This window comes from Narcine bancroftii, chromosome 5 (assembly GCF_036971445.1).
Source record: "Narcine bancroftii isolate sNarBan1 chromosome 5, sNarBan1.hap1, whole genome shotgun sequence".
NCBI lineage: Eukaryota > Metazoa > Chordata > Chondrichthyes > Torpediniformes > Narcinidae > Narcine > Narcine bancroftii.
Genome location: NC_091473.1, coordinates 108,872,838 through 108,886,168, shown reverse-complemented (window position 1 = coordinate 108,886,168; position 13,331 = coordinate 108,872,838). Strand labels below are relative to the sequence as shown.

The 13,331-nt window shown below is 36.1% G+C and overlaps 1 protein-coding gene across 4 annotated transcripts in view; it reads right to left on the bottom strand.

Moving 5' to 3' along the window:
* The window catches only part of ipo13b (importin 13b), a 200,970-nt gene that overhangs the window by 37,156 nt on the left and 150,483 nt on the right, over positions 1 to 13,331 (bottom strand). For 3 of the 4 annotated variants that reach the window (XM_069938711.1, XM_069938710.1, XM_069938712.1), the window contains 2 exons: positions 1,364 to 1,416; positions 164 to 230 (listed from right to left, as the gene is read on the bottom strand). In XM_069938711.1, the coding sequence (XP_069794812.1) occupies positions 164 to 230; positions 1,364 to 1,416 (120 nt within the window). Of the gene's footprint in view, positions 1 to 163; positions 231 to 1,363; positions 1,417 to 12,891; positions 12,949 to 13,331 lie in introns of those variants that run through there. The other variant, XM_069938713.1, reaches the window with a different exon arrangement.

Sequence of the window (13,331 nt, the reverse complement as noted above, 5' to 3'; positions counted from 1 at the left end):
GGGAACTCTCGAAAGTTTATGCATGCTTTAGAGAAATATTAAAGGAGTCAGTCCTTTAGAAAAAATGTTCCATTTTTGATTAAATTTGATCTCAGTTCAGCACAGACAAAAATCAAAAGGGTCAGGAACTCCGAAGCCAACTCTTGGCACTTTTAATACTTACCGCACTGAAACAATGCCTTCACATCACAGTTCTCTGCTAAAAACAAATCTGGTTTCCTTTTGAGAGCCTAGGAATCAGACACAAAACTTCATTAAATCATAAGGGTCTAACTCGGTTATTGTCGAATCCTTAGTGCTGAGACTGCTCTTCATTTGCTGCCTCAGTTTCCATGTAGGTATAGTTCGTTGGTGTACTAGTGAGCCATGCCACAGAAGGCTAGACATTGACAATATAGAACTGCTTACTTTAACTCCCTATGGAGCCTATCATCAAGCAACTAATCCAGTACAGGGATACACTTCTGCACAGGGGGAGTGAAATGTTTGTGCAAGATAGAGACTGTGCACGGAGTAACAAATGAACGGAGGAAAAATAAATGGATCGTAACTATTATTCCCCAAAATAAAAACAAAATGGGATTACAGATTTCAAAATACTTTCAATGAAATGTTACATAATGCAAATGAATTTTTAAAAAACGTAAATGAAAATACATCACAGATCATCAATTTCCTGAAAGAGTAGTGGATGGAGCCATCCCTGACCTTAGTATGGAATATATGAATCATTAACAATCAGACACAAGTGAATGTGCATATGAGAAAGAAACACCATTACTCTGAAGATACCAGTGATATTTATGGCTTTAATTTACTGACAGATTGGTTTTATTTTCAATGGTATTATTTCTCTGAAGGACACAATTAACTTACAGGTGCAGTGAACACAACCCAAGCAATACCATTGTCCACACTATTGCATGATTAGTTTAGCTGCACAAGGTCATAAACTAATTCAGTTTAGATCTCGTCCATCATGTCCTTTCCAAAACTCCCGTATGACATTCTAGCCACTTGGCACATGCTAAAAATTCCATCTGGCTACAATAGGCAAACAGCACAAAACATTATGAAACCATGCCAAACCTTGACATGAAATTCACAAGGTGGTCTTACTGCTGATATAATACACCTTTTCTGTCAGAAGACACAGTCTGTCAGTGAAAAGCAGTGTTCAACACTCCTGCTGTGCTGACTACTAGACATCCATAAAACAGCCGTGTTCAATCATTCAACATGCCTTAAGAACCTCAAACAACCTACAAAGTATTTCTGCAAGCTTGTAAACAAAAAAAAAGCTGATTTCAGGTTTAATTAAACAAAAAAAAGAAAGTGAATGAAATAAGAAACAAAAACACACCTGTGCCAGGAGTTGCATAAATGAATCAACAATATCAGGATGATCCCTGGGTCCTAAAATATAATAAGATGTAACTTAAGAAATAATATACAAACAACAAATCAATATTCTTATTGTCTCATGAACTCTACGTAAGTTACAGTGAGGGGGTACAAATGGACAGCTTAAAGCAGTTAAAGAAAAGAATGCACAGAAATATGAAACTTCAGAACCCAAAATAAATAAACAGCAAAGAAGATTGAAACCCAGGAATAGAGATAACCAATCAAAAATATGTTTTTTTCAAGAACCCAAAGGCAATTTTCAAAGAATTGAAAATGTACAGAAATTCTAATAGACTGCACCGGTAAATATTTTTCCATTTACTTTCCCACTGAAGAGGTACAGTTGGCATTTCCAATAACCCTGACCTGACCATTTTTTCATATAAGATCTGCACGACTCCAAATAAAATGTTACAAAAACACATTTTTGCAGATTTAGACAGACCGCACAGTTCATGGAGACCTCCAAAGGTTAAAGTTTCAATTTCTGTTGGTATTCCTCTGATCTGAGACAGTTAAAATTCAAACCAACCTTTTTTTTTAAATCCCAGAATGATTTTTCATCACTGAACTTGTCTCTATTTTCTAATACTAGACAAAGTCCAACAAATAATACAACTGTTAGTCACTAATGCAAAATTTCTGTATGACTCAAGGTTGTGCAAAGGAAGTCTAAAATGCAGAAGTCATAACGCTCATTAGTGTACAACTTTGCATCTTCTGCAAGACTCCACACCGTCAATAGAGCAAGAATATATATTTTTTATTCCAACATCAAATTTTCATGATCAAGCAGCATTCAATATGTTCCTTTCCACTCCCTTTCCCTGAAATAATTATTTAACAGGATACTACAAAGTTTTGTTACAATACAATTTTTCTTAGATGCTGCAACAGAAAAAAAAAATGGAAGTCATTAGTAGTTGCCAGGTCAGCAAGTCACCCAAATTGAAGCTTCAGCAAGAGATACAAAAATATGTTTTGATTGCACACAGCAGATTAATTGAAAGGTAAAGACAAGAAAAATTGAAAGAAGAAACAATGATCAGAATGATGTGGTTGAAGGAGTTTACAGAGGCACACTGGATGAAAAGAAAAATTTAAGGTTAATGGAATGTACAGCAGTAAAATGAAGCGTTCTACATAGAGATAGCAATCAGTAACACAAAGAGTTAGGGATACCAAACAGCGGCATCTCGCTTAATGCTTGGAGGGAGAGAGGGACAGAAAGAAAAAAAAAATTGGGCCTCTGATGGCGTTCTCCACACCACCTCATGGGGAAATTATTGCTGTGCGCATCAGTGGAGGGCAAGAAACTGTGCCAGATTCTTGGCACAGTTGCAAGGATGGTAGGGGCACACGGGTATGTACTTGAGAGTATTCAGGTTGGAGGACCAAGAGCAAATCAGTAATCTCCAGGATACGCCAGAAGAGGTATCGGTACAAGGAATCACCGAGTCATCAGCAATAAATTTGATGGGATGCAACCAGCCATGAGGCAGACATCAAAGACAATCCAAATCATAGATCAACAGAAAGGAGGAGAACTTGTAAAAGGTAAAATGCTTCAAATTCTATATAAAAATGAATCACTAGAAGTTGTAAGATTGTGCAAAAATTACATCCTTCTTATTTAAGTTACTGCCTAAACCCTACATTCTTGCTTCTTTTCAATATTAAATTGTTAAAGCAAGTACTGCACAGTCACAGTGATCTCCATGCTAGCCTCAAATATTACATTCAATCCAATTTATCAACATAACCTCTGATCAATTTGTCCAACTTTACCCTGACAATACTCCTATCGTGACAAAGTGGTTTGATGCAACCAGGTGATATGTTGTGCCATCTTAGAGGGCATGAAAAGATGAGTATATTGCTGTGGAACAGGAATTGAAGTGGCCAGATGGCGAAAAACATACAAATTTCACTAGGTTTCTGTGACAATCTGATTGCTTCTTACAGTAGCTAGAGTGTTCAATTTCTAAAATTATTATTGTGAATTAGAATGTGCACTAATAGATTATTAACTCAATGCTCTCAATTATTAATTGAGCAACATTATCATTCACTATTGTATCATATATGCCAAAAAGAGCCGCTATTCTGCATCCCAAATTTAGAATGTTACAAACTGACAGCATCATATAATAAATCTTCCACCAAGTCTTCCAAGATATCCAAAAGTGCTTTTCAACCAAAGTATCTTCAGCCAAACTACTTTTGGACTGCAGTCACTGTGATTAAATGGGAAACAGTGCAGCACAATAAGCTTAAAAAAAACAAAACCTAATGAACAGCAGATAATTTATTTCAAATACTTGTCAAGATGGAATCGATGGAATCTTACATATCCTATTGCAGGACTAATGTGTCATCTGAAAGATGGCATCTCTGATGAGATATTTTGCTCATGTTTTTGGAATGCAACTTGAATCTTAAACACACTGGATCAAAAGCAAGAGAACAACCATCAGAGGCAAAGTTAGGCACATAAAATTCACAGAAATATGTCTATTCATTTAGAAAAGATAGAATCTTTATTTATGACTACATTAGTAAAACCACCCATCAAAAGAAGATTCCAAATCTTTCTCTTGCTCCATACTGAAATGATGCAACTACCCTCTGCATACCTGGGCCCAGTCAATATAATTACAAGCATTCACAATTTAATACAATCTAAATCCTGGAGCAAGTACCCCAAGGCAGTTAATATCCATGCTATCACACTAAAGCAGGAGATAATCAACTGAATTCCCCACTTTGGCAAAATTCTAGGCTCTCTGGAAGTGCAGACATTTGACTATGTGCTGAAAATGAACATTTTTTGGGCTTAGTCTCATCCAAACAATTATGGAATATTTGGGAAGTCCACAGAGGAAATGGTTTAACTCCAGGCACTAACAAGGACAGAACTCCTAAATTCTGCATCAAGCATTATTATTGAACAGTTGCTGATTTTTAGTAGAACATTTTAAAGTTGTGTAAATGAGGAGCATCAAATTGAGCTGTTTCCATCTGATTTTTCACTTGAACCCCCAATTCCTGTTAGATGAACCAGAATAGGAGATCCACCTAGAACCTCCTAAACATCCTAAGGAAAATAAAGCTATGCAATCAAATTTCTTCATTTCAAAATAATTATTTATCTATTTAAAAGTAAAGAAAATATATTAAAAATTTTCTCCACATTGAGAAAATGTTTTCCCATTCTCACACTGCCTGGTACTACCTCTTACCCAAGTTACAAAAAAAAAACAGTTTTCCAGGTAGGCGCATTGTTTTTGCATTTCCCATCCCTGCTCGGCCCTGTTCTCCCTCCTATCCAAGATACACAAACCCTATTATCCATTGTTTCCACAATTATACGTAGTAAATGGGAGAGCATTGATGAATACAGAAGGATTTTAGGAGTAACGGTACATCGTTCCCTGAAGGTAGAAACTCATGTGAATAGGGTGGTGAAGAAGGCTTTTAGTATGCTGGCCTTTATCAATCATTGCATGGAATATAGGAGTTGGGAAGTGATGTTGAGATTGTATAAGGCGTTGGTGCGGCCTAATTTAGAGTTCTGTGTGCAGTTCTGGTCGCCTAATTATAGGAAGGATATAAACAGAGTGGAGAGAGTGCAGAGAAGATTTACCAGAATGTTACCTGGGTTTAAGCATCTAGAGCACAGGGAGAGATTGGGCAGATTAGGTCTTTATTCTTTGGAGCGTAGAAGGTTGAGAGGGGATTTGATAGAGGTATTTACGATTATGAAAGGGATAGACAGAGTGGATGTGGATAGACTATTTCCGTTAAGAGTAGGAGAGGTTGAAACAAGAGGACATGAGTTAAGAGTTAAGGGGCAGAGGTTTAGAGGTAACATGAGGGGGAACTTCTTTACTCAGAGAGTGGTAGCGGTGTGGAACGAGCTTCCGGGAGAAATAGTGGCAGCAGAGTCAATTTTATTATTTAAGAAAAAGCTGGACAGGTATATGGATGAGAAGAAGGTGGAGGGTTACGGTCATTGTGCAGGTAGGTGGGACTAGAGAGGAGTGTTTGGTTCGGTGCGGACTAGAAGGGCCTAATGGCCTGTTTCCATGCTGTAATTGTTATGTTATGTTTATGTTACTTCAATCACGCTGTCTGCAGACTTTTGTGTTTTACTTCACATTGAGCTCCTGACACTGCAATTATAACATTATAGACTCCAAAAATTTCTGGAAACATTTGGATCAGATTTATCAACGGAGAAAGAAACATCAAACTGGCAAAAGATTTGGAGAAGCGGTCATAAACCTGAAACATTCTCTCCACAAATGCTCATACATATGAGTGAGAGCATTTGAATATTAATTATGGAATGTATCAACAAAACTATTTATTACAATGGGATAAGAAAAGATCATGGACATTTCATAAATTTGTAGTCAATACCTATACCAATTAAACCAAACTGACTTGACATTTCAGGGAAGCAACAGCTTCTATTGATCTCAAACTTCTAATCAGAGGCAAATTAATTCCCAGGATACATTTCCTTGACAGCACAGAGGAAACTGGAATCTATATTCACATTTAAAAGTAGGAATCAACTCTGAATGTGTGGTTCTCTAATAGAAGTAGTTTTCCCAGTCCACATTCACAGATTTCCCTGCATTCAATCACAAATGAATGACAATCTAGAACATGTGGGTCAAATGTGCAAGTGACCCTAAGCATCAAAAATCTGAACACAATACGTGTTTAGCGGGACACTAAATACTTAAAACCTTAAAAAACTACCATTTGAGAATAATGTAGGCAGGTAAGCGGGCGACAAAAGCAAATGCATGATGTCATTGTTATAGATAATGTCATTTGTGTCTCTCACATTGGGTAGAAATCCAATGAGAGAAATCAAAATAGAACTGAAGATGGAATAGGTGAAAAAAGAGAAGCAAGTTGAAACTGCAAAACCATGTACAATGAAGTTTCACAAGGGCAAGGAAGGAAATCAATGGTCAAACCGTAGTGGGACAGTCATATAACACTGAGCAGTCGCTTCGACCCATCTACATCTCTCATGACTTTATAAACCTCCATAAAGGTCACGCCTCAGCCTCTTAAGATCAAGGGAAAAAAGAATGACCCTATCTAACCTTTCCTTTAACTCAAGCTTTCCAATCTCAACAACATTCTAGTGAATCTTCTCTCCACCCATTCTAATATTGAGATCCTTCCTAAAGCTGGGCACACAGAACTGAACTTGAATGGTGAATGGCTTCATCCTACTTAATGACTCACTCTTATTCCTACAATACTACAAAATTAAAAAGATATTTTACTCAAAAGTTTTTAGCAAAATAATTCACATTACTGAAAGGAGGAATGCAACAAAGTAAGTCTGGTTTTTCAATGTTCACATTAGAACATAAGAAATAGGACCAGGAGTTGGCCATCAGGCCCCACAAGCCTGCTCTGCCATTCAATGTGATCATGGCTGATCTGATGACAGGCTCATCTCCACCTTCCCTCCTTTTCCTCACATCCCTTAATTCCCTTAGTATGTAGCAATCTATCAAGCTTGACTTAAATATATTTACTGAGGTCACCTCCACTGCTTCAATGGGCAGCGAATTGAGATTCACAAACTAATTGCCAATATCTTTCACCATACACTTATGCAGCCTCCTTTGAAGAAGACCGCAGAGCCCACCTCACTGACAAAAGGCAAAGGAGGAAAAACCCAACACCCAACCCCAACCAACCAATTTTCCCTTGCAACCGCTGCAATCGTGTCTGCCTGTCCCGCATCGGACTGGTCAGCCACAAACGAGCCTGCAGCTGACGTGGACTTTTTACCCCCTCCATAAATCTTCGTCCGCGAAGCCAAGCCAAAGAAGACACTTATTTACACCTACCAGGATTTCTCTCATTCATCCATTGTATTAATTATAAATTATTATAACAGCCAATAGATCTCAAAGTAATTGCTACATGCACCAGGAGCTTGCATCTTATTCTAATATACTGCAATTATTTGTGTGAAAATATGTCATTTTCCAATATTCTTGGACAGACACGCTGTCCAAAGCTGTCAGGGTGCATCGCTGCATGGTACAGGGACTGCTCTGTCCAAGACCTTAAGAATCTGCAGTGGGCTGTGAACTACACTCAATCCATCATGCATACCCTACTTTGCTCCACTGATTCCATCTATCCCTCTCACTGCCTTAGAAAACCAGTGTAATATATAAAAGATCGTAAAAACACAAAAAGAACTGGAAGCCCTCAGTAGGTTTCACACCGTTTATAGGAGAAAAAGATATTTAACTCACATTTTGGGTCTGAGCCCTTCGTCAAATTATGAGCAAAAAGCAGGCAGGCATCTGGGGGTGGAGCACAGGCCAACTGGTAAAAGGTAGGTGGACAGGAGAGGAAAGGTGAGAATTGATCAGGGGGAGGCGTGTGGATCTGTGAATGTAGGAATCAGGGGGAAAGGAAGAAAGAGAGAGACAGAACCAGAGGAAAGGAGACAAAGAGATGGGGGGGGGGGAAGAAAGAAAGAGAGAGAAGGAGACAGAGAGAGTGTGTGTGTTGTGGGGCAGGGAGGTGGTTTACCAGAAACCAAAGAAGTCGATGCTAATGGAGAGTGCCCAGATGGAATATGAGGCATTGATCCTCCAATTTGAGTGTGTGAGACCATGGACAGAGATGTCAGTGTGGGAATGGAGTGGGGAATTGAAAAGGGTTGCCACTGGGAGATCTTGACCACCGTGGCAGACAGTTTAGGTGCCCAACAAAGACACATCCCACCTTGGCCACATTCTTTTAACACCCCCCGCCAGTCAAGAAGAAGATTCACATGTACGAGGTCACTCACTATCAAGGACAGTTTCTTTCCTGTCATTATCAGACATCTGAATGAACCCCAAAAAGGCAAAATTATGTTGTCGTTGCTCCATACCAACTAATATTTCAAAGTTCAAATTTATTGTCAGAGTACATACAGGCCAGGGAGAATACCGGAAACTGTAAACAAACTATGCAAATATAGAAGTATAAATATTCAGTAATAAATAATTAGTACGAGTCCTTAAATCAGTCTCTGGATGGGTCTGATAGTTGAGGGCTTGCAACTATTCCTGAACCTGATGGCATGCATACTATGACACTTGTACTTCCTCCTGATGGCAGCAGTGAGACCAAAGAATGTCCTGGGTGGTGTGGATCCTTGATAATTGCTGCTGCTCTCCAATAACAATGTCCCATATGAATGATCTTATTTTTTCAAATTTTATTTAATGAACACATGTAATCAGGTTACATACAGAGCCAAAACTTAATCTAGCTAAAATCATACATGCTTCTTTTTCTCTCCCCCCCCCACCTTCCCACAAAGAAAAATCCGAAAGAAAGGAAAGAAAGGAAAAGAAAAAAAAGAGAAAACTAAAAAATTTAACAACACTACTGGATATCATCTTGCAACTACATAATAACCTAATTATTTTAACATTAAGGACTCCTTGTATCCATTAAATATAAAATATATATAATAAAAAAACATTATATATGAACGGAAACAAACAAAAAATATATTACATTGTAATTAAATCCCTTAATCCAATTCAAAGGTTATAGTAGATAAAAGTATACATACAGTGTTGAATAAAAAAAATTAAAGTATCACAGGGTGAGGCCGGGGAATGACTAAGGTTACACCAAACTTAGCCAATTACCTAGTGTAGTCACTTATAAAGTGACATCACCAATCTTTTGCATATGTGGGAACCAAATTTTCAAAAAGTCTCCATATTTATTTTTTAAGTTATATGTAATTTTTTCCAAAGGTATACAGCTTCGAATTTCACTATGCCATCTCTCTAATACCAAATATGTTTCCAATTTCCATGAGACTGCTATACATTTTCTAGCAACTGCCAAAGCAATGTTTAAGAACTCCCTCTGAGACCATTCTAATTTTGAATCCAGACAGACTTTTGACATGTCCCCAATAAAAACAGCACAAGGTTTCATGGGAGTGAAACACCTCTTACCTGTTGAAGAAAATCTATTAAATTAGTCCAAAAGGAATTCAGTTGGGACATGTCCATGCAGAATGTAAAAAAAAGTGCCAATGTCCTGCTTACATCGGAAACATTGATCCATCAAATCTAATTTCAATTTATGGAGCTTTTGTGGCGTAATATATAACGAATGTATGAAATTATATTGTACCATTCTATATCTAACATTTATTGTATTTTTCATACTATCATGACATATCTGAGCCCAATTTCTATCATTTATAACTATGTATAGATCTTCTTTCCACCTATGTTTAGATTTATGGAAATCTTTCTTTTTAACCCCTCTTAAAAGTATGAGATACACGACTGATATAAATTGTTTGAGATTTGGTTCGTTATCAGAGTTTCAATTTCATCGCCTTCAGACAAGTAAGAAAGATGAAGTCAAACTTTCTCGCAGGAAGGCCTTTAATTGATAACATCCAAATATTGTATTATTTTGTATTCCATAGTTAATTTTCAATTGGTCAAATGTCACTAAATTTCAACCTTGATAACAATCTGCAACATGTTTTATTCCTTTCTTTGACCAATCAATACATTTTTTATTATCTAACATAAAAGGAACCAATGGCATCTTCGCTAACTCATACCCCCTTATTCCCATCAACCTATGAACCTTATGCCACATTCTAATCAAGTGTCTTACTATTGGTGTATCTCTTTCCTCAGTCAATAGTACCTCATTTCATTTATATAGAACCTCCTCAGACTTTTTTTCACCTATTTTATTCATTTCAATGTTAACCCACGCTACTTTATCTCCCTCCTCAAAAAAAAGCGAGAAATCATAGCTGGGCTGCTTTATTATAATATTCAAAGTCATGGAGTTGTAAACCACTAGACTCAAATCTCCAAGTTAGTTTTTCCATAGATATCCTTTCCATAAAAATGTTCTTATAATTTTATTTAAGTCCTTAAAGAACTTCTTAGGTATATCAATGGGCAAAGATTGAAACAAATATTGTACCCTTGGAAAAATATTCATTTTAATACAATTTATTCACCCTATTAATGTAATTGGTAAATCAACCCATCTTTTAAAATCAATTTCAATTTTCTTAAACAATGGCCTGTAATTAATTTTGGAATGGGTCTCTAACTGGTTATCAATTCGAATACCCAGATATTTTATCCCTCCTTCAGGCCATTTAAATTTCATATTTTGCTGAAATTGGGTTTAATCACCAAATGTCAGAGGCATAATTTCACTTTTATCCTAGATAACCTTATATTCTGAATCTCTACCATATTGCTCTAATTGTATCTGTCATTTACATAGTGAACATTCCGGATCTGTTAAATATATAATTACATAATCCACAAATAAACTAAGTTTATGTTTGGTGGTCCCTATCTTAACACCTTAATACCTGAATCTATTCTAATTATTTCAGCTAATGGCTCAATTATCAATACAAAAAGAGCGGGTGATAATGGACAACCTTGCCTAGTTGATCTAGTCAACTGAATATAAACAGACATAACATCATTTGTCACCATTCTTACTCTTGGATCTTTGTACAAAGCTTTTATCCAGTTTATAAATGGTTGGCCAAATCCAAATTTAGCAAGTGTTTTATAAAAAAGTCCCATTCTACTCTGTCAAATGCTTTTTCTACATCTAAAGCTACTGCAACCCTTGAATTACCTTTCTTTTGAGCTAGATGAATTAGGCTGATCATCAGAGTCACATTATCCACCAATTTTCGGTTTTTAATAAATCATGTTTGGTCCTTGTCAATTAATTTTGGTAAAAATTTTTACAACCTATTGGCCAATAATTTAGCTAATATTTAATACACTACATTCAATAAGGATATCGGTCTATAAGATGATGGTATTAATGGGGATAACCATTATAATAGCAGTCTTGAAAGAGGTAAATTTCCCATTTCACCCAAATGTAACAAAACTTTCATAAATACTGGAATAGGACATCTTTAAATTCTTTATAAAATTCTGATGTAAATCCATCTTCATCAGGAGATTTATTATTTTTGTAATGACGATATGACTCTTGCAACCTCACCAATTGAAAAAGTTCCAAATATTTTCTGCTCCTCTACACTTAATCTAGGTAAACTGACTTAATTCAAAAATCATTCAATTTTACCATCCTGCTGCACAAATTCTGATTTACATAATTTCCTATATTATTGTTTAAACCAGTTACTTATATCCTGTGGTTTATACGATATATAATCTTTCTCAACTCTAGTAGCAGTAATAACCTTAGATTCTTGTTATATTTTCAGTTACCATGCCAATACTTTATATGCCTGTTCCCCCAGTTCATAATATGTTTATTTCTCAAAATCATTTTTTCTATTCTGTAAGATTGCAATGTATTATACTGTAATTTTTTTATTCAATAGAATTCTTTTTCTATCCTCTGAAGGCTATTTTAGTAATTCTTTTTCTAAAATCAGTATTTCCCTCTCCAAATTGAGACATATATTCCTTTTTAATCTTAGAAGAAAAACTTATTTGTCCACATATATATGCTTTCATAGCATCCGAGAAAACAAATTTATTATCCATTGAATCTTCATTATTATCCAAAAATTGCTTTATCGAGTCTCTAATAAACCGGCAGAAATCTTCCCTTTTCAATAACATACTATTGAATCTCCATTTAAAAGTCTTATCTCGCAATATGGATGTTCTTGATGGTGGGAGAGTTTTGCCTGTTATGTACTGGGCTGAATACACTACCTTTTGAAAGATTTTTCGGTCAGAAGCATTGGTGCCCCATTCCAGGCTGTGATGTAGTTGGTCAACACAATTTCCCCTACACATCCATTGAAGTTTGGAAGAAATAAGTGATCTTATTGAGATATACAAGATTCTGAGTGGAACTCACACATGGTTGCTGAGAAGCTTTCTCAGCCTGGATATTCTACAATGGGGGTGAATGGGACAGGACAGGTCTAAAACAAAGAAAACTTCTTTGCAAAGATGACTAAAATTCAATGGATACTTATTGAGGAAGAAATGCTTCAACTCTAGAGCACATTATCTAGGAATCATTGAATTCCACAAGGTACCTGGTAGAAAATGTTAACAAGAAACTGAAGTACAGCAATTTTGATATCTATTAGGGGACTCCCTATAGGTTTTTATGAGGAGACATTTTTGGAAATTAATAGGGGCTGCTTGCAGTTTGTCATTGATATACATTCTTTCTCAGTATGTACTTAGCATCCAGGTGCTTGCATAGAAACAAAAGTTCTAGCAGTGTTAAGTGTCATACAGCAAAGAGGATGTTAAATATCTCCCCCTTTCCACATCCTCCAAGTAGGTTTAAGAATTATCTTGAAGTGCTTTCTCTAACCTCTTAAAATCACTTGGCATGATGAAACTTGGTGTATTGTTCTTGTTTCAGAAATTCGGTAATAGGCATATGGATGATGTGGCTTACCCTCCAGAACTGGTTGAATATGATCAGGGCCTTGACGTTCACTTATGAATCATGATTCTAAATAAATTAGATAACTGTGAACAAAAGTGTTCATCTTTTATGGATTCATAATGTTAAGTATTTATGAAATATTTCTAAATTAAAAATAAAGTTTCAATTTGACTGAGGATTACAAAATATTAAGAGGTTACATAGATTATGCCAGTGCAGTATAAATTGCCCAAAATCAAAATAATCAGTGCAAGAAAAGGAATTCAAAGAAAAGTTACTCCAGTGTAATCCCATCTTTCCTACTAATTTAGAAAATATTGTGTGAGAAAAAAAAATCCCACAACAGTTAATATTTAGATTCAACTAATGAGCCTGATGAACTTTTGCAAATCGTTTCTTGTTACTGGTTATAACGTTTGAGGGAACTCATTTTTAAAAAATAAAGTACA